The 27,336-nt window shown below is 49.5% G+C and overlaps 1 protein-coding gene across 1 annotated transcript in view; it reads right to left on the reverse strand.

Moving 5' to 3' along the window:
- The window catches only part of PLPP4 (phospholipid phosphatase 4), a 132,457-nt gene that overhangs the window by 81,628 nt on the left and 23,493 nt on the right, over positions 1 to 27,336 (reverse strand). Inside the window, exon 2 of the mRNA XM_058299606.2 lies at positions 4,824 to 4,932. Coding sequence (XP_058155589.1) covers positions 4,824 to 4,932 — 109 coding nt within the window. The remainder of the gene's footprint in view (positions 1 to 4,823; positions 4,933 to 27,336) is intronic.

The raw sequence follows: 27,336 nt of genomic DNA on the forward strand, positions 1-27,336 counted from the left end.
CACCCCCAGCCAAGAGTTCTACGGCTGTCACCCCATTTGATGCTCTCAACACCCTGGGAGGGAAGTATGGTTAAAGTCCCCCTTTTTGTAGATAAGGAAACTGAGGCACTGAGAGTTGAAGTGATTTTCACCATTTTCAGAGCTGGTAAGTGGCAATGCTGGGATGTGAATTCAGGCAGTCACTCTGGAGCCCACCACAGAGCCCGGCAGAGCTGATGCACCCAATATTTGCTGAGTGTTGGCTCCCATGTCATTATATTCCAGGGACAACTTAACAAATGGCCCAAACTATATCTGCACGAAGGGCACCAGGATCCTCTGAGCAGTCAAATGGTTTTAAGTTTGAGCACTTTGAACTCAAGCCCACCTGTGCCCTCAGGTCTAAGTATTGGGTCCCTTGGAGTGCAGTGGAGAGGCCAAGGGCAGAGAGGAGCCTACGTCTCCTAGGCCCCTTGCCTGCAGGACCATGGACTCCAAAAGGGGCCCCACCTGGTACATCCAGCAGTGGTCCAACATGGGAAGTGTCATCAGCCCCCAGGCACTGCCACACCCAGAGTGGGTCATTCTATAGGTGCTGGTCCAAGGCCCCAGAAGGCCTGAGGGGCATCTGGAAAATGACAAAGTGAGGAGCTGCATGCTTGAAGGAGAAAGGGCACGACCATGCCAAAAGCTTTTAAAAACTAAGTGGGATCAAACCCAGAGCAGCCCCAATGTTAGGATGTAAGGCAGAGAAACATTTGTCGCTGGGGTTCATTCACATCAGACAAAACAATGGGCCCAGAGAGCCTTAATATCCACCATCTGACAGAAAGGTGTGCAGCAAAGTGATTATAAAGACACCTTCAGGACACGCAGACGCCTGGAAAAGGCCCTGCTTTGGGTAAGCAATTACATCCCGTCACAAAGAAAAAAGCTAAGACTTTTAAAAAGAACCTAAACATTAAACTATCAACTTTGTCTCTCTTCTCTCCTGCCTCCCCTGACAACTGACTTTATTTCTGTCTTCCTCAGATGCATCCTACTCCAGAACAGGAAATCCTCCTATCAAATCAACACCACATCAGTAAAGGTCCATGAGAATAAATCTTTTGGACATGGGGCAGCAGGAAAAAGAGGTGAGGGCAAAGGACAGGTCACACACAGATGTGTTCTTATGCAAAGAAAAGAAATTGGCAAACAACAATTATTCCTCCAAGTCCCCACTTGAGCCTCACCTGCTCTTCAAAGGCTTTTCTTTGATGCTGAACTTCCTACTCTCCTTCGTGCCCGTGCCCCCCACTAGACTAGAAACTGTGTCTTTTTCAGCTTTATATCCCCATTTCCTGGCACCATGCTTGGCTAATAGCAGGTGATTCGTAAATGACAGTTAAATTAGGTAATAATGAACTCATCTGAAGCTGTCCACAGTCTAATTTTGTCATTGCCTCCCTCTGCCCCCTTCACTCCACCTATACTCCAAACTTCTCTTCAGGGGATCCACATCTTCCTTGCTTTCCCCTCTTTTACACTCCTGTCCCTTCCTCTCTACTATACCCCAAGGAGGCACAAGAACAGAATGGTTATAAAGGAGAGTCTGCACTCTGAGGTGAGGGTACAATTCCTCGTCCAGCAACTTGTCCAGCCCAGGCAAGTTGTTTCATCTTACTGCAGTTTTGTTTTCTCCACTGAAACGATGAGAGCACGAGATTGCTGCCCTCGGAGGACTTTCAGGATGAGTAACTGAGATGCTGCATGTGAAGTGATAGCACAGATCCTGCACCCAAGGAATGCTGCTGTGGTTGCTGAGTTGCTACTATCACAATGGTGATGGTCACAAAAACGATGATGATGGTGATGATGATGAGTATTATGATAGCGGTGATGATGACAAAGATGACGACAATGATTACTAACATGCTGGTGATGACTATCAAGATTACTATGATGGTGGTGGTGGTGGTGATGATGACGATGATGATGAAGCTCCCTGGAAGTTTACCTGAGCCTCTCCTCTGACCCGTTCCAGAATCCACTTTGTGTTCAAGCACTATCCTCCCCACCCCAGGAGCCTACAGGGTCCCTGAGGCACACCCATGTGTGATTTGACTTCTTACCACCTACAGTTCCACTTTCCCTTATAGCAGGCTTACTGGAAATGCACCCTGCATGTACAAATAAATGGTTACCAAAGGCAACAACAAAGAATACATTAAAATAAGTAACCAATGCCAATTGTGTCTTCTAAATCCGAATTTTTTTTTTTTTTAAGATGGTCTGATATACCAAAACACTCAGGAGGAGCAGTGACATCTTTTGAATAAGGGAACATTCTTCCATGAGGCAGCTGACTACTCGAAAATAGCCAGGAAATTTTAAGTCAAGGCTCAGTAAATACAAAAAGAATTCTCAACCCTTTCCTTCTCCACAGGAACGCAGAGTGAAAGGAACTCTCAGAATCACACTTTCATGTTGGCAGTGGCACAGTCACCCAGGCTAATGGTGCCACAGACACCTCAAACCCTGCCGGGGCTCCCTGGTGATGTTATTCACACATACTCGGGGCGTAATCCAATCCCCTAACCACCTATTAATTAATCTTTTAACATTTGACCAATTGGTTCCTCTAAAACACACAATATACACACAAGAAACATTAACACAGATACAAATACACACACACAAATACAACATGTGCAACATACACACACCTAACAGAGGCACATACTGCCCAATAAAGAAACATCTGGGATAACACGAACTGCCTTTAAAAAGCCCCTTGGTTAGAAAGTTAGAGCATTCCAATTAAAAATAAAAGAGACCACCAAGGTCTCATTCATGAATTAAATCATGAAATTTGAGTCCTTTAAGGAAATCAAGCTATTATAAATATCAGTGAAAATATATGTTCTCTTAATTACAAATTCTTCTATAAAGTATCAAAGGTTCCAAAGGATCAAAAGCAGACAAATGACATGTTCACTTGGAAGTCTTAGTAAAACCCACAAGAACACATCTAATTAATGTGGTGACAAAATAGTTTTCATATTTATGTTATAGGTATTAGAAATGTATCCACTTTTTTCCTTATGCTATTCTGGAATCACACTAAAGCTTGGGACCAAAGGAATGAAAATTCATCAACTACTATTAACAAAATAAAAGGTTGAACTTATTTCATTAGGAGATTAGTGGGTATGAATCAGTATCTGTAGCTGAAATACATGTCTATTCTCTGAGAATGAAAACACAGCCTCTTTCCCACTGATGCCAACATGCAAATGTGCTCCATCTTATTTGTGTCTATAGTCAGAATATCTGTGGCATTTGTTTCTAGATGTCAAAAAAAACACCATTGTTTATAAGTCTAGGACACAGCCACAAATTTCTCACAATATCTCATGTGAACATTTATCTTCAAATTGTGTCTTACAGCACATGAACTGTGAAGTCTTTAAAGAATGGAGGTTAGTGGTAAATGGAGCTTTCCCCTGCTCAAGCCTTTAGAGTAAACTGGTGAGACACACACTGAGTTCCTTTCTTTCTGGATCTACAGATGATCTGAGATAGAGCAAAATGGAAAGAGTCGGATTTTAATGCTCAGGTGTCAGGTAATGCCCTTCTCACAATCACCCTAATTTTTCAATTCCCTTGAGATTGGCAAAAATCATTTTTCTCCTGCAGAAAGGTAACGATTAAAAAGCAACTGAAACTGTACTTTAATGTTCACATGGAGTTCTGGGCATTTGAGGGAGTTTGTAGACACGCAGGTCTTTCTGATGATCATTAACAAGATTTCATCCCATAAAACCAGAGGGATTTCTTTCAAAATTCAAAAAGATTCCTCATGTGCTCAATGAAAGCTTCTGGAACAGTCACTGGCAGTTCCCAGAGGTAGGAGACACAATGGCTCATAAACAGGATTAACCTTCTAGCTAACGGTGCTGCCCATCCAAAAGTTACATTATTGTTCTCCAGCAAGGGAGAGCTTGAAGCTTTTCTCTGCTACTGTAAGGTCTGAGGGCAATTCTCCAGGAGTCAATTAGCATCAGCAAGGAGTCCTTGACACACTGCTCCCAACGTGTAGTGCAGCCTCATAGCTGGGAGCACCGCCTCTGAGCCGGCTGCTTAGATTTGTTCCCAGCTCTGCCCCGGACAGGCTGCGTGGCTGCAGGCAAGCTACCTCGTCTCTGGAATGCAGGGCTGCACCTGCAAAATGGGGACAATAATGACCTCTCTCAGGGAGGGTGGGCAGGACTAACCAAGATAATCTTCGTAAGCACTAGGCCAAACATCTGGCACCCAGGAAATGAAATATTGCAATTGTCACGCAGCTGGGGGAGGAGGTCAATATCATCTCCATACATGCACTAGCTACTGGTGCTGCCCATTTACTCTAAAAGCAGAGAGACACAAGGCATTCGCCAGAGTGGAAGTCACAGGGTGGCCTCCACAAGTGGTGCAGCCAGAAATTTCCCACCAGTTAACAGAGCTATGGATGGTGTCTTCGTTTGGCAAAATCCAGGTTTATCCTAAAAGGAAAGGGGACAGGAAAATCTGGGCACTGCTTATAGCCTCTCTTTTCTGTAAACTCTTTGGCAACAACTCATCATAGCCCGGGTATGTAGTTTTCTTCTCTTCGCCAAAGTACTGAGCAATTAACTATTTCTCACACGACCAAGCAGCTCCCCTCATGACTGGGAATAGAATTTTAATTCGATGGGCTGCTCACCTTCTCCTTCAGGCTGCCCACCTTCTTCAGCAGGGCTTAGAAAAGCAGAGACGAGAACCCATTTGGTTCATACTTGGGCGAGCGGTCAAGTCAACCATGAAATCATGGTACTTACAAACATGAGGCGCGTGGGTATGTTGTCTGACTGCACCAAAGGATTTTTATAGAGCCAGATCTCTTCTGGCTGGATGACTCTCTGGAATGGATCCAAAAACTCGGTAAAACTGAAACAAAACAAAGAAAGAGGCATGAGGGCTAAGCACTCGGTTATGTCTGTACATCCCAGGAAGGTCCGCTCCTGCAAAGTTGTCCCTTTCTCAAACTGGAAAAAGGTCAGAAGAATGACTGAGATGTGGTAGACTTCTGCCAGCAGGGACCACTTCTGGGTTCAGGGAATAGCTGTGAAACTGACACAAGGAACCTAAGAATTGGGGGGCTCCAAAGTGAGCTGGAAGCTGAAGAGCAGAATGGTGGCTCAGACTGGGGCGGGGCGGGGCCAGGCCAGCAGGAAATGGGCTTGAGTTGGAACAGGGGCAGGCAGTGGGACAGGGGGAGGGAGCATGGCACCACTGCAGAAAGAGCTGGCCTCTGCTAGCCTGCGGACACACGTCCCACCACCACCAGGGAACAGAGTGAGGATGAAAAGGTTCCCACAGAAGGATGGGACAAGAGGGAAATGAGGAAAAGAGGAAAGAAGGCAGGAAGGGCAAAGGGGAACGAGGATGTTGCTTCTCAGGGTGCATTCTGGGGCTGGAAACCAGGCACTTCTAGCATCCCACCTCCTCAGCTCTTGCCCCTCCCCACCCCACTCATGCCCTGAGAACCCACTTCGCCAGGCTCCCCATGTTGTGTTCTCTTTGGTTGGGGAATGAGAATGGGGATGGGGTGTTGGAAGGGAAAGGCAGAGGCGATATGCAGTTTGCTCTGTTGGATCTCAGCCCTCAGGCCACTGCCCGAGCCTCCAGACCAAGTGTCCACCTGCTGAGCTCAGACTGGAATGGCCTGAGATGGGGCTGGGGAGAGCAAAAGAGGCCAGATCGTCCAGGGCTTTGAGTGCCAGGCTGAGGAACTGGGAGGCTGGGTCAGCGCCGAATTCAGCAGAGAAGTGTGGGACTGGATTTCAAATTCAGAGGGGTGGCTCTGAGAGGGGAGGGCATGGAGCAGCAAAGCAGAGAAGGGACACTGGGAGACAGTTATGGCAAGAGATGGCAGCAGAGAAGGGCAGGAGGGACACAGCCAGGACCAGGATGGAGAGCATGTGGGTGAGAAGGGGGGAGTGGCCTAAGTGGGGTCCAAGGCACCGGCTTGGACTTCCAAGGCGGTGCCATCAGCCAGATGTGCAGCACTAGGGAGGAGGAGTGAGCAGTTCCTTCCTCCAGGGAACCGCCTGGTGTGACCAATGGTCCCAGTTGCCCAGACCTTTTTCCCATGCATAGACTGCTCTGCAGGTCTCCGATCCCAGGGCACCCTTCAGCCTTGGGCAAACCTGGAAAGTCGCCCCACCCCCCAGGCGGAACTGGGAGGTCTCACAGCCTTGGCATCTACCCTAGATTGGGACTTGGAACGACTGTGACCTGGGTGTGGTCCAGCCGCACCGTGAGCAGGGGCAGGTCTGTATCTTCAGAGCCCGGCAGGGTGGATGAGCCCCTGCAGGAGCTCAGGAAGTGAGGGCACAACTATTGTCCCGCTGAGGCTTTGGACAGCTGCTTCAGAAGAACTCAATTTGGTCAGCCTTACCTCAACCCCACCAGGTCTAAAGGAGACCTACAATTCAACCTGGATGTCTCTGGACTTTTTCACACACCCCCCTCCCACTTTTTCCCTCCCACCTTCCCTCTCTCATGCACCTCTAGTGATGAGGGCCTAAGTCCTAAAAACCTGCTACGTAGTTACATAATTTCAAGATGAAAGTGGTGCCCCCGGCTGTTTGGATCAGCACTGTCCCCAGCACCTCTGCCTGGCACTGGGTGTCGCTCAGCATCAGCTGGATGACTGGACGGACCCAGGCGGTGCCAACACCAGGGGGCCCAGCCCACTCCTGGGCAGCCCTGACCCTGGAACTCTGCTGCTGGCGGCTCTTACCATAAATGCACAAGGCCCTTCATTTGTTTGGAAGTGACTTCTGCTCATCACCCTCCTCAGCAAGGCACGCAGGAGCAAGCCCTTCGCTCTGCCTCAAGCTCCACCACGAAGGTGCTCTCTGCCACCCCCATCCCCCACAGGCCCAGTGTCCTCCCCAGAACATGGAGGCTGGACTCAATCAAAGGCTTCAAGTGGAAATAGGTCAGAACTGTCCAGAGAGTGCGCCACCCCAGACCTACAGGCTCGGCGGGGGAAGGAGCTGGCAACGTGGACTTTTAGCCCCCTCCCTGCCCCCAGGAGATCCTGATGGGCTGAGGAGCCAGCACTGAACTAGAAGGGTCCCTAAGGGGCCCACAACCTTGTCCCTGCTGAGAGGAGACTGATTTAAGTCTCCTTATGGACAACTCTCCTAGAGGCCGCAGGCACAGGCTCATCAGCATTCAGATCCCAGCCCTGGCCATGTGGTTCTTGGTGAGTCCCTTAACATGGCTGAGCCTCAGTTTCCTTATCTGAAAAATGGGCACACTTTAATGGAGTGGGAGTGAAAAGGAAATGAATGAATCCAGGTGGAGTACCTAGCAGGGTACTGCTGCTAGCATTTGCTCCCATCATCATCTTCCCCTAGTCTCCACCTACAGGCTTTCACCAGTCTCTGGGCTTAGGTTTTGTTTGATTTTTTTGACAGCCTACACTCTGCCTACAAGTGTATTCAAAATGTTTAAAACAAAATGAAGTAAAATGGATTTGTTGGAAAGAATTGCATAAGCATGTGTGATAACCAAAGCTGCCAGAACATTCCAGGAGCTACTACTGCATAACAAATGACCCCAAAACTCTGGCTTAAAGCAACCTTTTATTTTCCTTATGGTATGGGGATCAGGACATGGAGAAGGTTTCAGCTAGGCAGTTCTCTCTCAGAGTCTCTCACGTGGTTGCTGCAGCCAGACGCAGGCACGGGCTGGTCGTCTGAAGGCACACACCCACAGGTGGCCCTGCCAGCCTGGTCGTCTCAGCGTGGTCAGACTTCTTCACAGCTGCTGGCTTCAGCCGCGGGTGTCCCAGGAGAACCAGCAGATTTGTGTCTCCAAATCACATGGTGTCATTTCTGCCATATTCTATTGGCTCCAAGTGAGTTATGGGTCGGCCCAGACTCCAGGGAGGGGGTCAGACTCCACCTCGTGCTGGGGCTGGTGTAGGGGTGGGTTTCAGGGGAGGTGGCAAGTCTCCGTCCAGAATAGGATGTGTGACGAGAGCTATGGCTGCAGCCCTCCTTGGAAATGCACCGGCCCACATCTAGGGCAATGATCATGGCCACTGGCCCGCCCCCCAAAACCCCAGAACCTGGGTCCCTATTTCTTCCGCACACAGTAGGCCGCAGAGCCAGGGGACCGTGGTCACCTCTGCCCACCTTCCTTCCTTGCCATCTTTGCCATCCCCATGGCAATTTCTCTGAAGTCTCACGCACCCAGCCTGCTTTGTACATCCCCGCCCCCCCCACCACCCAAAGCAGCTGCGGCCAGAACACATCTATCAAGCAAATTATATCCTCTGGGAACGGCAGTACTAAGGAAAATGGATGTCCCTCCTCCCGCCGCACTCAGCTTCAGGCATTGACCTCAAATACCCAGACCGCAAGGCAGCTGCTCAGAGGACCCAGCTCTTAACAAGCAACGGGGGCAAAGGCAGGTCCATGGTGGAAGGGAAAGCTCTGGAGACATTCGAGGGGTATTCCAAGGAGAAGGTCTGCCCGGGCTGGAAACAGCCTCCCATGAGCTCAGTGGAAGTGCCTTAGAAATCTCTACTCACTTTGGATGCCACTGAAAATCATCGTAGCCATCACTAGTGTCACACAGGAGGAGACAGAAAAAATTAAAAAATATATGTGTATGAAAAACAGAAACAAAACCATATACAAAAGCACAGCACCTGGGGTCATCAGTGGAAATGACTCCTGGAACCATCCACACATTCCACCAGCATCATGGCCAATGTCCTCAAGCTTTCAAGAAAAGGCTGAATAAAGTGTAGCAGCTCTCTGACCACTAGGAGGTATGTAAAGAGTGTACTGCACTTTTATTTCCAATAAACACAGCGCAGAAAAAAGCAGCCGATGCCTAAAAGGTTCTGACAGATTTGTCAACACAGAGCCCCACCTTCTCTGGAGCTGGGGAACAAGTCTGTCCTGGCTAGAAATGGAATTCTTCCCATCCCTACAGAGCCCCCTTTTAAAGAAAGGAGAGCTGGTGCAGTATCCAGATAACTCAGGGCTCCTAGTACTCAGATTACCTGGCTAACTGCCCCAGATAGCCACTTCATATCACGAAATGCCTACGTGTAGACTCCTAAAACATCAGGCTTGATGGCCAAAAATAAACAGAAAGGAAGAGAACTGTGTGAAAAAGAGGTGTGGAAATCTAACAGATCAGAAGGTGTCATTTATTCATCATTTCGAAGACAAAATGCTATGTGATGAGATTGCACAGGTGTGAAAGCAACATCTTCCTCATTGTTATCAATAAACTCAGATTCACCAGCCAGTGCCAGTCTAACCTTAAAATAACTGACTGCTGCCCCCATTATAAGCATTCACTAGGTATTAACTATTGTCAGCACTGTTGTTTCGCTGGATTGGGTGGCAAAATTAAAAATAAAATGCTTTACCTGTGTAAGACATAGAGTTACTTCCTAGAATACTTAATTTTCTTTATAACTGTGCAAAGTCAGGGAAGTTGCTGTTTGATTATGACCTAAGACACGAGGCTTCTCTTTCTTTGCTATCTGCACTGACAGTTATCTTAATCTGTCCATATCATCATTTCTCTTTAGCAAAGTGGGGACAGTGTTACTCATTCTCTCCTTAGTTCTCTGTGATATAGTTTGGAGAATTTGAAAATGCACGTTATGAAAATTCAGAGATGTTATTCTAACTTTATGCCAAGCAATTCTCTTCCTTTTATTCATGCACATTATAGATGATTAAATTCTCCTTAGACTGGGTTCTAATCTACACATTTCATGCACACACAAATACACACATGTTCACACCACAGACATATACATACTCATATACATCAAGCCAATTGTTTGTTCATTCAACAAATATTTCCTGAGTGCCCATCATGTCCCAGATACTGTCTTACAAACTCTGGAGAATAAAATCTGCAAGGTTCCCATTCTTTGGCAAGAGAGCCAGTGGCCCTTACGGCACAACTGATTGGAAAGTGAGATTCACAGTTTGTAGTTACAGGCATCAGAACAACACCTAGACATAAAATCACCATCCCCTCTGCTTTGAGGAGGTCTGGTCTGGGATACCTCGGTAGTTAGACCTGTGAAGTGGCCTCCAACCCAGAGCCACCTGTCAGGACCCCAGGCCTCCAATGAAGCTCCAGGGTTTGTATCTATCACTGTTCATGTGTTGAATATGGCAACAGATTCAGCCTAAAGTTGGGAACCCAGAAGAGAGGCTGACCCTGACATCACATAGCAGGAACTGCAAGTCCCAGACCAAGCGTCTGTAATGCCACTGTCCCCCTGTGCCTCTTCTGACTCAAAGTCAAATTCTCAGGAATGCCCCTATTACCTTCTAGAAGATCCCATAGATTTGCCTCAGTTTCCTTGATAACAGGCCTTTTTCAGGATGGTTAGCACTTCAGGGGGCCCTAAAATTACATAATAGGCCACAGACCCCTAAATCCTTTCCCCTAACCAACACATGATTATACTGATATATGAACTTGATCCAACCATTAGACTTGGTCCAGACCCCTGTCTTGGCATGTGCCAGCTGGGTGGCTAAAGAAAAGTCACTTAGGCTCCCTGAGACTTTATTTCCTCACCCACAGTCTGACCATACCTTCCAGGGCCAATGAAAATATTTGCAGGAATAAATAGGATTTGACCCAATGCCGGCGTCATACGCCTCAATCAAAGGTGGCAAATGTGAACATTAGTGATGCGGATGACAAAACGACTGGGGCTGAGAAGGATTCCCAACCTTCCTTATGCCTAGCTGGGGGCAGTGAGATGGGGCAGAACGTGGGATTAGACAGAAGGGTACCAACAACAACCTCCCATCGTCAGTGACCAAAATGTCGAACTGTGCAACCTAAAGGAGGAAAAAAATGAGACACAAGAAAGAGAAACTTTCTGGGCAAGAGCCAAAAGAAAGGCTTGTTTCTTAATTGCACTATTGACTTTTCCTCTCTAGCCGGCCTCTCCTTTGCAGGAGGGAACACTCTCACAAATGGGCAGCGGAGGTGGTCAGCAGAGCAAACAGGCTGCTCCATTTCTTGGCAGGGAGGAGGCCTATCGGATTTTTCATTAGTTCTGGAAACAGGAGATGGGATGAGGCCAGTGAGACAACAGATTGAGGAATTATCTCGTGAGCCAATGAACCAGCAAGTTGCCTCCAGGCCCTACCCTGAGCAGAGGTGTTGGCTCCCAGTGAAGACAAAGGTAGGTAATGCCCTGTGATTCTGCCTGGAGCCATCTTACACCAAGCTGAGTGCTTGGCAGCATTACTGCATTGAGTCCTTGAAAGAACCCTATGACCAAGGGATGACTGTTATGCCCACTTCAGAGACATGGCACCAAGGCCACAAGGCTTGGGGTGTCTGTCCATGTGCCAGAACGTTCACCATTTACGTGTCTCCAGCACATGCAATGGAATTCTAAAGAGGTCACAGATTTCATACACACACCCGCCTCCCCACCAGCTCAATGGGATCTGCAATTACTCTAATAAGAGACAAAGCTTTTCCACAAGTGGAGATGCAGCCCAACTCTTGAGAGAGGCAGCACGCTGATCAAGATTCTCACTCGGCGTGAACAGCCATGGTCAGATTCTTGTAAGGTTCACCGTTTGGTGGGAAGGAGGGAAGGTAAGAAAGAATGCACAGGGAAGGAGTTGGAGAGAGAAATGAAGACCCCTAACAGGCTGGCGCCAACAAGGTGCTCCCACCAACTCCCTCCGACCTGTCCTTCTGAAAAGCAGGGTTCCCTGCTGCAGGAATTTACTCAAACAACCTGTCCCCCAACTTAGAGACGAGGAGTGTTCCATTCAGGAGGCCAGCCTGAGCCCAAACAGGACAAAACTTATGGTGTCACCACCCTCCTCCTGGCAGTAAAGTCTTTCTCATGTAAGTCTCAAAATAGGTGAAATGACTGAGATTAGCAAGTGTTAGTGTCTCTCTGGGGCACAGCCAGGATCCAAATCCTTGTCCCCTTAATATAGCCTGTGCATGAATTCAAAATCATCTAATTCTGCATCCAAGTGTGCCTAGTTTCTAGAAAGCCAATTAAATAACATAGGCCCTATTGGCTTTAAATAGTCAGAAAGGATGTAGACTGAATGCGTAGTCAAAGTTACATCCAGACAAAATGTGGGTGATACGTTAATTCAAGTTTACCTGGTATGTGGGGGTTATGTTAATTCAAGCTTACCTGGAATGCGGTTGATATGTTAATTCAAGACCTATCTGGTACTCAAAAAAACACTTAAAACTCTAAGAAACTAACACAGAAAGGTCCCTTTTTCATAAAAGCACCTACATCCTCTGTATAAAAGGGACCCAGAAATCCTATTCAGGGTTTGGCTTTTTGGACAGGAGTCCCTGAGCCCATCTGGTCGTTAATAAAGTTTCCCTTCTCAAGAATATTCCTGAGTTCTGGCCTTTAATACACGATCAATGAATCTCTGCTTCCACAACACCCCTACTCCAAATGTCATGCTCGTTTCAACTGTGGGCACAGCCCCGGGAGGCAGTGGCTTGGGCTGGGTTTCCGACGTGCCCCTGTCCAGCCGTGCGACGTGGGGCCAGGTCTTTCCCCTCTCTAGACCTTGCTCCCCTTCTGTGAGATGAGGCTGGCGGCAGCGCTCACTTCCGAAGGTAGGCATGAACGGTAAATGGCTGCTAGGTGGGAAGCGGGTCCCGCAGCACCTGCTCCCAGGAGTGCTCCAAAACGCTGCTGTCCTACTCCCAGCTCTGCCCCCTTCCTAGTCACGCTGGGGCAGGGTGGGGCAGGGGCGGGGCTGGGCGGGCAGGTGTGGGCCACACCTGCGATGCCTCTGGCCCATCCAGCGCCGAGGGCCAAAAAGCACAAAGGCTGCCACCCAGAGGGGCAGGAACAGGTTTCATGGGTGACACAAAGCTACCCCCAACTCCACCTATTTACCTGCTCAGAGCAACTCTTCTTCAGCTTTTAGAAATCTGCCACTAGCCCGCACTTCCTTCCTGCGATCACCAATCCTGGGGCCAGACCCTCCCGAGCCCCTGAGCAGAGCTGCCTGGGGCCATAGCAGCAGCCCCTGCAAAGCCTGGATCTCCTCAAGCCTTAGGAGTCAACTTTCAGCTAACAGCAAAGACCAGGCAGCAGAACGAGGCGGAAACCCCCAAGGAAACAGACAAGTCCAGGAGAAAAGAGGCGGGCTTCTCCAGATAGTAAGAGTCTGAAGGGACCCAACAACTGAATGCACTGGATGTGCTGTAACTGGATTCTGGATTGAAAAATAAATAAATGAAAAGCTATTAAGAGTGACAAGAAGAACAAAACCAGAAAGAAGAAAGGATATAGGGAAAGAAAATCAGGAATAGAAGAAAAGAAAGTGGGAAGACTCTGGGTCACTCACAAAGTGAGTTGCCAGGAAGTGGATGTAGCTCAGTGCTTGAGTGCCTGCCTCCCATGTTACGAGGTCTTGGTTTTGAACCCCAGTATCTCCTAAACATGAACAATAAAACCAACTCTCATTGGGGAGTGGATGTAGCTCCGTAGTTGAGCACCTGCTTCCCATGTCCTAAGGTCCTGGGTTCAATCTCTGGTACCACCTAAAAAAAAAAAAATGAGTCACCTCTAGAAGCCTGTACAACTGGACATGCCTGGAAATCCTCAGGTTCAAGGCTCTCCAAAATCAGGGGCACTGAGGAGCTCTCTCCTGGCTTTAGATGCAGCTTAGAAAACAGCTGCCTAATAACGGTGGTGAAGAGGGGCCCATGAAAGTGACCTCACAGTGGCAGGTGACTCAGGGCCGAGCCAAGTGATTTAAGGTTCAGGAGACCTGTGGAACCTGTGCCCCAGGGGCCCCCAAAGCCAGAACCCTTTCCCAGCAGGCCAGCCGCACAGAGCCCTCCACACTGAATCCCCCTCAGAGCCAAGAAAATTTCCCAAACAGGGCAGGGACACTTGGCTGTAAGCCACACGCAAACCAAGACGTCTCCAAAGAATAGACAAGTAAGAGATGGACTGGGGGGAAGCACATACTTCCTTGCCAAGAGGCCTCAATGTCCAATTAATCTTGGACTCTGAAGTGCCCAGTGAGCTCTTCATCCTTGGATAAACAGGAATCTTTGGGAATGAGCCCAGAAACTAAAACACTCTGGAACATTCCACCTACTCACCCCTAGGCCAGGCCACAGCCAAATCCCAGGACACGCCACTGAACAGAGATCTGGGGCACGAGGACAGAAGAGAATGCCTTTCAACCCTTGAAGCAAATGCCAGTGAAGATACAGCTTAGTCTGGAGGGACTTCTGAGCTGTAATTTGAATTAAAATACACCAGCCACCCACGCACAGTGCTGATGCCTACTAGGAGTGCCGTGGCACGCAGGGGTGTCCCCCGCATAGGGGAGCCCCACACGCAAGGAGCGCACCCCGTAAGGAGAGCCACCCAGTGCGAAAGAAAGTGCAGCCTGCCCAGTAATGGCGCCACACACAAGGAGAGCTGACACAGCAAGATGACGCAACAGAAAGAAACACAGGTTCCCAGTGCCGCTGACAAGAATATAAGCAGACACAGAAGAGCACACAGTGAATGGACACAGAGAACAGACAACTGGGGGGGGGGGGCGGGGGAAGGGGAGAGAAATAAATAAAAATAAATCTTTAAAAAAAAAAATACACCAGCCAGAGAGCACTCGCTCCTAAACAGAGGCCTGCGAAGCGCCTTTGGGATTTCCTCCCTTACAACTCATCTGAATGACTCTGTATCTGTTAGTGGCAGCAGAGGGTGCCCTCGGGGCTTTCTCACCCACCTCCACAGTGCACCCGAGTCCTTGGCAGGAGCCAGGGCGTCCTGACCCAAAGCCCCTGGCCCTTCTCTCCACAATCTACTTCTCCCCTCTGGAGAAGGTCTTAGTTTCCTAGACACAAATACCCATAACCAACTGCCACAAACCAGGTGGCTTAAAACCACAGGAATTTATTCTCTCACCATTTGGGAGGCTCTAAGTTCCAAAGGCAAAGCATCAGGGAGAATCAAGGTGAAACCAAGGGCTGCGCGGCCGCTGAGCTGCGCAGGAGGGAAGCCTTCCTGGCCTCTCACAGCTTCCGGTGCTTGCCAACAGCCCTTGGCGTTGCTGGCATGTGGCAGCATCACTCCGCTCTCTGCCTCTGCCTCCCCTTGGACGTCGCTCTTGCTTCGACGTTCACGAGGAGCTGTCCTCCCTTCTGCATCTCTGCTCCCCTTCTTAGGACACTGGCCATCACGGGTTAAGGCCACCCTACCCCAGCAAGGCCTCATTTTAACTTAACTAATTTCCACCTGCAATGACCTCTGTCCAAATCAGGTCACAGTCCCCGGAACGGGGCTTAGGCCTTCAACATCTCTTTTTGGGGAGACCATTCACCCCACAGCTGAGTGAGAAGGTCATTTCCTCCTGGAACGGTCTTCGATTGGGCTGGTCGGGGAGAACAGCTGGATGCGTGAGGTTGGACGGCCACAGGTCAGAAGGACAAGGGCTGGGCACGGTCTGGGATTGGATGAGAGCCTGATGGCAGAGGCCCAGGACAGGTGGTGAGCAGGTGCCTGTGAGATAAGATGCTGGGATAGAGCTTCCCGCAGCACCAGCTGGAGGCAGAGGTGGGGAGAAGGCAGATGCTCACCCCACCCTGCAGAATGGCCAGGCCTATGGCTTTTAAGGGACCCTCACTTTTACCTCCACAGTTGTGCTGACAGTGAGTATCACTGCAGGTTTTCACGGCCATCTAGTGCAAACCCTGAACTCCTCAGTGCAAAATCAAAGGAAACCCAGGACTGCAGGCCTGGGCTAGGGCTGGGACAGCTGGAATCCCCGTTTGGGATCTGCAGCTGCAGCAGCAGCCAGCTCCAGGGTCAAGGACCAAGTAGCTCCTGCCTGTTGGTTCACCTGGGCTCTATGGTAGGGATCGAGATGCTCACTTGGAAGGTTCCTAAGGAGAGGATCATGAATAATCAGTCATCATCGTGGCTGCACAAAGTGTCACGAGGCAGGATGTAAAGACCACAGCAAACCTCCAAGAGGGCAGGGATTCACGTCTGCCTTTGGTCAGAGCTGTAGCCCCAGCACTTAGAACAGTGCCTGGCATGCAGTAGGTGCTCAATAAGTATTTGCTGAATGAATGACTGCACAAACAAGTACATGGCAGCTGTGTGAATAAAGACGCAGTCCTCTGCCACGTGGAACCTTAAATCAGAGGCTGGCAGCCTGTGGACTGAACGCAGCCTGCTCGTGTGTTTGATTTGGGCTGCTCAGTGTTTTAAAAAATGCATGGTTCATGGCCAGTATTTAAAAACCAGGAACTCTTACATCAAAATCTGAATTTCTGGCTCCTGCTAAAGAATCTGGTCTGGCAACCTGGGGCCTGCACTCCCCCAGTCGCAGGAGCTGGGAATGGCGGCTCCCTCTGGACAGGGCACACGCTCACCCCATGCCCTCCCTGCCCAGCCTGCAGCACCTATTTCTGTTGTGAGCCCCACAATCCAGATTTGTTCTCCCCTCTCCCTGCTCCAGCCTGGCTGCTGGTGGACCTGGGGGTAGAGGACATTTAACAGCTCCTCCCGCCCCGGATCCCTGGGACCCTCTCTTTGAAGCCAGCTCCTCCTGTGGAGAAGTGCATCTCTCTCTTCCTAGAGGGCTTGGCCTTTGCTGGGTGTTCGTTTGAAGAGTGGTCCGTGGCAGTCGTTTGCTTAACCATCCTCTGCCACCATCATCACCACATCCCCACTGAAAGATGAATTTGCAGACCTTGCCCCCTTCCTCGTCTGTCTCCACTGGTGGGATAACCCAAATCCCATGGCACTTACCAAGAACGAGGTTTGATGTATCATAGTCTGCCGAAACTGCTCCTACTCATGCATTAAATGAGATGTCATGTCCAGAGGTGTCTGGGAGGAGGAGGAGGGAGGGGTGTAGGGTCTGAGCATTCACAGGGCATTTTCTAACTGCTAGGAACCTGCTGGGCACATATCACTCCTTATCTCAATCGTTCCTCACAACTGAAAAGTGGGCATTGCGGTCCCCATTTTCCAGCAAGAGAAACCGAAGCCCAGAGAGGCTCTGTGACCTGCCCAAGGCCACTCAGCTAATAAGAAGCAAACCTGGAACTCAAACTCAGATCTTCTGACCCTGACCGTGGGCTGTTTCCACTGGCCCCATTCTTGTACATGTGCAGCAAGAGCACCCTGAGGTGGAAGTGGGGCAGTGGGTGAGCAGAAGACAAACTGACACACAGGGATGGGGGAAGGAGGATCCCAGGGCAGACCCAGATGGTATATGGGAGGCAGGCTGCTGTTACCAGCAAGTTGGATTAAGATTCAAAAGATCTAACTAGCCCTGACTCCATCACTATGTAATTGTAGGAAAGTCACCCACCCTTCAATGTTGCTACTTTATCTCTAAAACGGAAATTCACTCACTTATTCACCAGCAGTACAGCAAGGTAGTTAAATAAAAGGCCGATTCTGAAATCTGCTTCTCTGGGTTTGACCTTGATCAAGCCACTTCACTTCTGTGTGCCTCAGTTCCCTCCTCTGTAGAAGTATTATAAAGGAGATAACAGTAAGTGGGCTCAATGACATTGGCTTTCACTCATCATTCATTCACTCACTCACTCAGCAAGCACTGACATCCTACCCACCTGGCAGAACTGTTTTGAGGCTCAAATAAGACCATAAACATGAAAACGCTTGCTCAACTATGACCTGGCTGGAGAGGGGCTGGTGGTGGTCCTGGGCTCCGGGGACACTGCCCTCCTGTTCTTGGACTCTGCTCCCTGCCTTTCTCTTTCTCAAGCTCCTCTTCCCTCCCTCCAGGTCCTTCATAAATGATCTAGCCCCACGAGGCCATCCTGGAAACTGGACTCTTCTACAGTGGGGACCCTACTTCCCCCCAGGGCTCCACCAGCCCCTGACTTCTGGGCCTTTCCAAATCGACTTCTCCATTCCCTCCTGTCTTGGGTCTCCAGTCACCTCGGGACTGGCTGCTTGTGGATTCCTGTTGGCAATGGAAACAAACGAAGAGGGAAGGAGTTGCCAACACCAGGATGCCTGCATTCATTCTTCGCTTCCCTGCTAAATCAGCTCCATGACTTTGGATAAGTCATTTAATCTGTCTCTGTTCCTCATTTTTCCTCATTAAGGAACTGAACAGGATCACTCCAGAATTTTCCTCCTACCTAAATGTTGCATATCACTATCTCTCCTCCTAAAGGAGAATCTAACAGTTACGGGACATCTCCCACATTCCAGACATTGAATTACACACTTACACATTGTTTCCCTCAGACTCCACCACAACCCAAGGAGGTTAATTTGCTGATGAAGAAACTTAGTTTAAAGAAGGTCAAGTAATGCTGGCCAAATGGGCTCATAATATGCTGCCAAATAAATCAACCGTTGCTTCTCTGCCTTAAATTATTTCCCTTAAACTCTCTGTTTGGTAAATTGGATCAAAGTACCTTGAATCAAATCAGTACCCAGTACAACCAGCAACACTACCAATCAGGACGATGGCACTATAAAAGGACAAGGTACATCGACATAGCTACATGCCAAATGAGTGGAAGAGTCGATTCTTTCCCACCCGTGAGTGCAATTGCTTTGTTGACAAACACAGCAATAAAATTCCCCAGCTCTCTTTGAAATACAGAAAACCAGAAGCAGAAGAGTTTGTCTCACCATCCTCAACCTGTTGGCAGACCTCCTAGACTTATGAGAGACACTCGCCAGAATCTGCGGTCATTATTATAAGGTCTTAATCGGCTTTTGAGATTTTGCACAGCATTGCAAATTTGGATAATCAAGTTTGGGAAAGAGTGTAATCAAGCTGATTTATCCACAATTATCTCCCCCTATTATCCTCCTTGTTACCCCATTCTGCAATTACTTACATTGAAAATTTTCATGTAATGGAGACCGTGAAAGGGAAGGCAGATCTCTTCTGAATTCCACTGTGAGCTGGGGACTCAGCTCTGTCAGGGACTCTGAACCCCACCCAGGACATGGCCCTATGGAGGCTAACCGCAAGAGAAGCAGGGGAAGGGGCCTCAGCTCCAAAGCTAACGAGCTCCATGCACTCTGAACTCACTTGAAAACTCACAATTACCAGTCCCCATGAGAGGACGCTTTCCCTGTTTGGTCAAGGAGCGACACTGCTGCCCACTTCCATGTTCGTCCCAAAGAAAGCCGAGAAGCAACAGTGAGAAAAGCAACAGTGAGAAATGCACCCATTATTGGCTCTGACACTCAAAACCCCATTCTACTCCTTATCTCAACAGTTAATTAAGATACTATTATTTATAACAGCTGGCATTTACATGCCACACACTGCTCTAGAAACTTTGACTGCATTATATGTCTTCAACTTCACAACCACTGTGAGGCATTTTACAGATGGTCAAGTTGAAATTGATAAGCCACATGGTAGGGTCAGCCAGATCTCTGACCCATGTGTGAGTGACTCCAGAGCCCAGGCCCACTATGTGGCAAGGTCTTAGCGCAGGACAGGGGGAGACAGGCAGGGAGACAGGACGGGTCTGTGTTTCACTGCAGAGCAGCAGCAGCTGGTCTTTCGAAGGCGCATTTGGGAAGAAGCAAGAAAGCCTTAATAAGAAAGCCCCTCGCAGAAGGACGCTGGCGGGGCCGTCCTCGTTTAAGGCTGTTGGCAGCACCGTGCTCCGGTGAGTATGAGAAATCCACAGGCGGCCCCGGTCTCAACTCAGCCACCAAATGCTCTGCGACCTTGTGGACGGCACCTGTGTCGCTACACCTCCATTTATTTGTCCAACAGGACGGCTCCTGGGTGCTCTCTAAGCGACTGCGTCTAATGAGTGTTAAGCGTTGGGGAGCTTCTGTTGGGGACTGAATCATGCCCCCCAGAAAACACATGTTCAAACCTTAATCCACATTCCTGTGCGAGGGAACTCACATATAAATAGGACCAATTATTAGTTAAGATGTGAACTCATTTCGGAATAGGATCTTCCAAGATCCTACTTAAATGAGGTCATAAAGAATCAGGGTGGGCCTTAATCCTCACAGGAGCCCTTATAAGGAGAGGAAATCTAATGGAAGCACAGACAACTGAGCAGGAGGAGAAGCCACGTGACAGAGGCAGCGATGGGCGCCAAGGAGCCCCAGGGACTGCGGCAAGCCGCACCAGAACGCAGCAGACTCAACCACCAAGACCTTGATGTTGGCGTGCCAGCCTCCCAAACCACGAGACGGTAAATTCCACTGTTTAAGCCCATCAGTGTCAAGTTTTTGTCGTAGCAGCTCTGGCAAACCAGGGCCTTCTCGTCACTCCCACCAACCTCTGCTACCAGAGAAGGCCAGTACCAACTGTGTACCCTGTTCCAAGATAATAATTTCTCACTTATTCCAATTCTGACCTGGGCAAAGGCTCTTCCTGGGCAGCTTCCACATGGGCAAGGCTGAAATCTGCCCATTTCCCGGCAGGGAATATCACAGTAGGAGGGGCAAGGGAGCGGGGCCCTGCTCCTGGACAGCCCTGGGGGACACGTCTGCAGGGCTGAGGGTCTCCAGGCCTGGGGGAGAGCAGGATATGGGAGCAGGGGTCTCCATTAGGCCAGCACATAGAAGGTGCAAGGATTATAGAGTCACGTGGGTCTGACCAAGTCACACGGTTTGGCAGTTATACAACCAGCTAAAAAAAAGAACTACACTCCCCCCCTAGATGTATACCCCAAAGATTCCACCTCCAGGTATATACCCCAAAGAACTGAAAACGGGTGTTCAGACCTTGAGCATGAATCTCACAGCAGCACTAGTCCCAAGAGCCCAAAGGTGGAAACTACCCAAGTGTCCATCAATAGAAGAACAGGGAAACAAATGTGTATATACTCACAGTGGAAGATTATTCAGCCATGAAAAGGAATGAAGTGCTGCTGCCTGCTGCAACACAGAAGAACCTCGAAAACATTCTGCTAACATTAGGCGATGCGGGCCAGGACTTTGTTTCATTCACTGCTGGATACCCAGGGGGTAGAATTCTGCCTGCTGTCTGACAGACGCAAGATGCAAAAGGACACATACTGTTCAATTCCATTCACATGAAATATCCAGAGCAGACACATCCATAGGGACAGAGCAAATCTGTGCTTGCCAGGGGCTGGGGAGAGGGGCCTGGGGAGGGACTGCTTAATGGGTTCCGTGCGTCTGTCTGGGGAGAGGAGAGCTATTAAACTCGACAGCGGTGACGGCAGCACGCCGTCCTGAACGCCCTTAATGCCACCGAGCTGTACATTTTAAAATGCTGAACATGGTGTCGTGTATGCTAGGTGTCTTTTACCATGATAATTTTTTAAAAATATCTTGACTGTGCCGCTGGGGAGTGGTGATCCCGTGTCACTCGCCACACCCCTGTGCCTCCAGGGGTTGAATCCTGGGGACTGTAGGATACGCAGGAGACAGTTGGGCCCAGGAGATCACCTGCCACCACCCCGCGGATGTGGCCGCTGTCCTCCTCATTTGCCCCTCCATTCCTGCTTCCCTGAACGCTCCCGGCGCGTCCCCATGCCAGGGAGTCTGTCCCTGTGGTTCCCGCTACCTCACATGCCCCTCCCCACACAGCTCACTCCCTCCAGCAGCCACGCTTCCACTCACATTTCTGCATAAAATAGCAACATCAGGGCAACACCGCCTCCCCTGACAAACTATGTTTTCACTAGTCTCTCTCAGATTAGAATGTAAATGCCATGTGGCCAAGGACTCTGTTTCCTTCACTGCTGGTACCCGGGGTCTAGAATTCTACATGATGCCTGACAGTAGCTAAAAAAATTAGTCACGTGAATGAATATCCCTCTCTATTACAAAGAGAATAAATCTCACATACACTTACCAAGGACCCCTCTAAAAACAGACCTGGAGTCATACTTGGACTACAGAAGAGAGTTGTAAAAACTGAATTAAATTCAAGGGGACATTAATGCCTGCTCCCCTAACACACACACCAGTGCACATGCACGCACACGTACAGGCACACACACGTGTGCACATACACCACCCTCCATGACAGCTGGGAAGGCCAAGCACAGCAGGATGACAGGCCAGGACACCGGCACCTCCTGGGGCAGCACGAGTCCAGAAGGTCTGACAACCTGATGCCGTGCCTTCGCTCTGTTCGGCTGTCAGCCTACAAGGCAGGAAGAGGGGCATCTGCCACGCTCACTGTGTGGAAATGGTATGTCAAAGGGTTTTGACAGAAATGCTCCGCTCATCTGGAAAGAATCTGAAAGCAGATGGCAATACCGGCCATCCTTCGTCAAGCGCCCCTGCACCAAGTGTTTTGCAGAAATGGAGACTAATGCTATATTTCACAACCAAGGCTCAGAGAGGTTGACTGATGAAACAATTCCTACCTATCAGCTTCTGGAGGAGGTGGGGACAAGCCCCAAGACAGCAGCATCACAGCACGGGCGACCCTTCAAGGGGGGAGCTTTGGACATCATCTACTTATTAGCTGAGTGACCTTCAACCAGGTCTCAGGGTCTCACCCACCCAAGAAACATAACAAGAGCACATAACTTCCCAGGGACACAGGCAGGGTTAGCTGTTGATGCTGTGTTGGAATTAACATTATGAGTCAACAGCTCCTCTCCCAACTGGACAGTCCTCTCCATAATGCAGCAGATTCAACATCTGTAGCTAACACTGACTCTTACCAAACAAGCCGTCCACATGTGGTTGGAATTGTTGTAAAGCAATTCCACTCAAGAAACTGAGCTATCAACACTGGCCTTCTCCCTGCCATCCCCTGCACTGCCCTCAGAACGCCCACACCCTCGCTTGGCAACCCTGGGCACTTGGCACAGTCCCCCACCCATGTCTTATCTGTTTCAGGCTAAGAATCCACAGTTCCACTGTGTGTTCCCAAAAGGACAAGGTTTGCAAACCCGTTGCCACTTGAGTGGTCCACAGGGTACAAGAGCCAGTGGAGCAGGTTCCAGAACCTACCTCATTCTGCAGGGATGGATGTACTCCCAACAGGGGTGCCACTTGGCATCTGCTCTGTGCTCATCACTGTGCCACTGGCCGGGGTGCAGTGCTAACAAGGTAGACACAGTCCCTGCCTCCTGGGAGATCCTGACCAGCGAGGAAGGCGGCCAAACGCACAACACCACACAGTGTGGCGGGCACTTGAAAGGGGTGACACCAGGACACTTTCTGAACACCAGCAGCGGGGTGTAGCTCACTCCACCCCACAGGCCACGGAAAGCTCCCCAGAGAAAGTTAATGGCCCAACCGGGATTGAAATCCAGAAGGAGCCGGTGAGGGTGTAGGAGAGAGGGACAGTTGGCGGAAGCGTCTAGCAGCAGGAAGACCACGGAGGCCTGCACGGTGCTGGGAGATGAGGACCCGCCTTCAGATCTGGAAGTCCTACCACATTTAAGAACAAATAAGACGTAATTAACATCACAACATAACACCTAGGAGACCCACAGGCCTTTTAGAGTTCTAGCCCTCCCCGCTGCTGCCGCTGTCTCTGCCCAAGTGAAAGGCAGGAATGCACACGTAATCCTGTTATGCTTTACCTTGTTAGCTTCAGACCCATCGTTCCTGTCCAGATTTTTATGAATCTTGATTCCATTATCCTACATATTAGGCATCCATCTCAGGTTTGTGCCTTTCCCAAATTTGATAAGCCTGCCTTCTAGGTCTTCATCCAAGTTGCTGATGATAAACCCTGGACAGAGAGGGTCAGGTCCCAGGCGTGAGGCCGGGCTCCGGGCAGCGCCCCCCAGGGGTGCACCCGACGTGCAGCTGCCCGCTCAGCTTCTAACGACAGTACTGGACAGAAGACCTTCTCCATCGTCCTGGCGGGGGGCACCCGGGAACAAGAACTTTAACACCTCTCTCCTCTAGAACTCCCAGCCCTCTCTAAGAACAAGTCAGCAGTGAAAGAAAACGAAAGCCTCTGGCATGCAGACGACTCAAGCACCTAACATGGCAAAGTGACCAGACCCTCCAGTCGAGCCTACCCACTCTTACTTTACACACAATCTTAATAACAGGACTATCTCCTTCCAGGGCCTTTGGAGATGAGCAGCTACAAATTGGAAGTGGAAAAGCAACTCGCTTTAAGCAAGCTTATTACTGTCTATAGCCTTTCAAGAGTGGAGAAAAAAAAATTTAACTAGAAAAAACAAACCACAATAATTAAAATCCCCAGTTATTGCCCAGAAAAAGGGACCTTATACCTCAGTAGACCATGATGGAATTCCAGGACTACATGAGTGAGGTCATCTGTGGCCTGTAAAAGGCTAGATCATGTTTGGCATCCTTTGTTTTATTACAAAACTAACAGCACTTACTTTAATGCCTGACAATATGAGCGTTACTGACACACTGGTTAACAGTTATTCATTCAGCAAACCTTTCTTGTACACCAAGATTTGCCAGGCCCTGCGGAATGGAAGAAAGGCAGGGCAGGCAAGGTTTCCGCAGAGCCTACAACCTGAGGAGCAGAGCTCAGCCATAAACAGGGATACCAACAAATAGCAGGCAGCAGCATCTCAGACAATAATAAATACAGTGGAAAAATTAAACAGTGATAAAGCAAGGGAGGCCTTTGAACACGGTGTTCAGTGAAGGGCTCTCCAACAAGGAGCATTTGAGCAGGGCCAGCTGGATCGCATGCTCCAAGGAGGAGTGCAAATTGGCACAAACTTTCCGGAGGGCAATTTGGCAATATAGGGTGGAAAATCCTTTGACCCAGAAATTCCTCATCTAGGAATTAAGCCAAAAAAATATCATCAGAGATGGACCCAGAGACATATGGACCCAGACGTGCCTCGCAGGGCCACCTCCATCAGTGAGAAACTGGAGACACCCTGCTCATGTCCAACACTGGTGGGCTGGTTACAGCAATTATTTTTTCATTTAATGGATTGTGTCACAGTTTTCAAAACAACAGGTCGGGGAAGAATATATATTGACAGGAAAATGTCATGGGTATGATGCCAAGTGAAAAAGACTGACTACAAAATTTTATTTTGGATACGCAATACCTTTGTAAAATTTTATTGTGGTAAAATATGTAGAACATAAAACTTTCCCTCATAACCATTTTTAAACACAATTCAGTGGCACTCATGACATTCACCATATTGTGCAGTCATCACCACCATTTCCAACACTTATTTTTTAATCACCCCAGACAGAAACTCTATCCATTAGGCAGTAACTCCCCATTCCCCCTTCTCCAGCCCCTGGTAACCTCTAATCTACTTTCTATTTCTATGGATTTGCTTCTTCTAGGTAGTTCATATAAGTGAGATGGTACAATATGTGTCCTATTGTGTCTGTCTGATTTTACCCAGCACCATGTCTTCAAAGTACATCCATGTTATACCGGAACTTCATTCCCATCTATGGCTGATGAATGGTCTATTGTAGGGATAGACCACATTCTGTTGACCCATTCATCTGTTGATGGAAAACTGGGTGGTTTCTACCTGACTCTTACAAACAGTGCTGCTATAAGGCATCACTTCCATGTAGGAAATAAGAAATCATTACAGCATAGTGAAAAAAAATAAAAGAACACAAACCAAAATGTTAGCTCTGTATTCTCTGGGTAGAAGGATTGTAAATAACTCTGTGATCTTTCCGTTTTTCTGTCGGTATTATGTTTCCCGCCCATACGTGCTTTATATTTTTTAAAAATCACCTATTTAAGATAGAAAGAATTCTAGCAAAGATGCTTGTCTTAAAAGTTGAGGTCCTAGAAGAGGCAAGCTTCAGCTACAGGGGCAAAGCAGTCGCCCCAAACAGCTCATCACCTAGGAAGAGGGGCCGAAAGCTGAGTGCCGGGAGTGGGCCACAGGACAAGGCCCCGACTCTGCCATCAAAGACCCTCACGAGAAGGTCAGATGCTCAGCTCCAGGCAGGGGCACTGCCAGGAGACGAGACCCAGAGAAAGGCCGGGGATGACACCAAACCCATGGTGTGTGTCTGGACATTTAATCAAACACACACATGGCCACCCAAACCCAGTGTCACCTTCGCCACCTCCCCACTTGGTCCTACCCTGCAGCAAAGCAGCTGAACAACATGGCACAGCAGGAGACCATGGGTTGTCCCCATCCTGGGGACAGCAAGAGTGGTCAGATTTGCAAGCCCACAGGGTAACTCCACCCAGCACCTGGTCTTTTCCTCATTGCATTTTGGGATTTTTGTTTCTTTCTTTTTGTTTTTTTATCTTAAACCAGGGGTTTTATCTTAAACCATGTGACCGTGGACATGGAGCCAGCATTGCCGAGCACACTCGCAGCTTCGAGATGGGGGCCCAGGTCCAGCTGCACGTGGCAGTTGTCCTCCATGGCCTTGTGAACAATGTCCAATTCCTTCTGCCCAGGGAGGCGCAGCGGCCAGAGCTGCCAGGCGCAGGCCTGTCGGAGCTCATCTCCATCCAGCTCTGCTGCCTGCCAGGTTAGTCCCATCCAGCGACACAACCCAGGGATCACAGCCCTGCCACCACCACGCCACGCTGAGCCCTTCACCAGACTCAAATGACCGTCTCCCCAGCCTGGGGCGCGGCGACAGCTGGCTGAACAGGAAGTGCCTGGATAGACGGAGCCGAGTCAAAGTGTCCACTGCCCCAGGCCACAGATGGAGAGAAGCCTCTGTAACCCACTGCTGCCAGTGGCTACCACTTTCCCTACGCCATGCTTACTGTGACCAGCCACTGCACATGGCGGGCACCCATCCCGCCAGGAGCCACCACCTGCACAGGGAAGCCACAGTCCCAAGGCAGAGGCTTCCCATTCCTCTCATATGCCAGCAGGACCTCAGCTTCAGAGGCCACAGCTCGGGTCAAAGGGATGGAGCTCCATGGGCAGCCCCAGCAGGGTCTGAGTCCCATCCCTCAAGGCAGACACAGGCCTCGGTTTCACAGAGGCAGTGACCGCCTGGGCTAACACATCACAGAGCCGTGCCCCAGCCCAGTGTGCAGTGCTGATGGGCCCTGGCCTCCGCTCAAGCCCCCACCCCCTCTTTTATTGAGGACCAGGGACTGAACCCGGAACCTCGTATGTGGGAAGCCAGTGCTCAACCACTAAGCCACCTCAGCTACTATGAGTTGGTTTTTTGTTTGGTTTGCTTGCTCTTTGTTTTTCTGGGTTTTTTTTAGGAGGCACTGGGAACCAAACCTGGGACCTCCCATGTGGGAAGCAGGCACTTGACCTCTTGAGCTACAGCTGCTCCCCTGCTCCAATCCTTTTGTACTGCATTTTTCACTGTGGAAGAAGAGTTATCCTCCTTTCATGATC

The sequence above is a fragment of the Dasypus novemcinctus genome, chromosome 6 (genome assembly GCF_030445035.2).
Source record: "Dasypus novemcinctus isolate mDasNov1 chromosome 6, mDasNov1.1.hap2, whole genome shotgun sequence".
NCBI classification, from domain to species: Eukaryota; Metazoa; Chordata; class Mammalia; order Cingulata; family Dasypodidae; genus Dasypus; species Dasypus novemcinctus.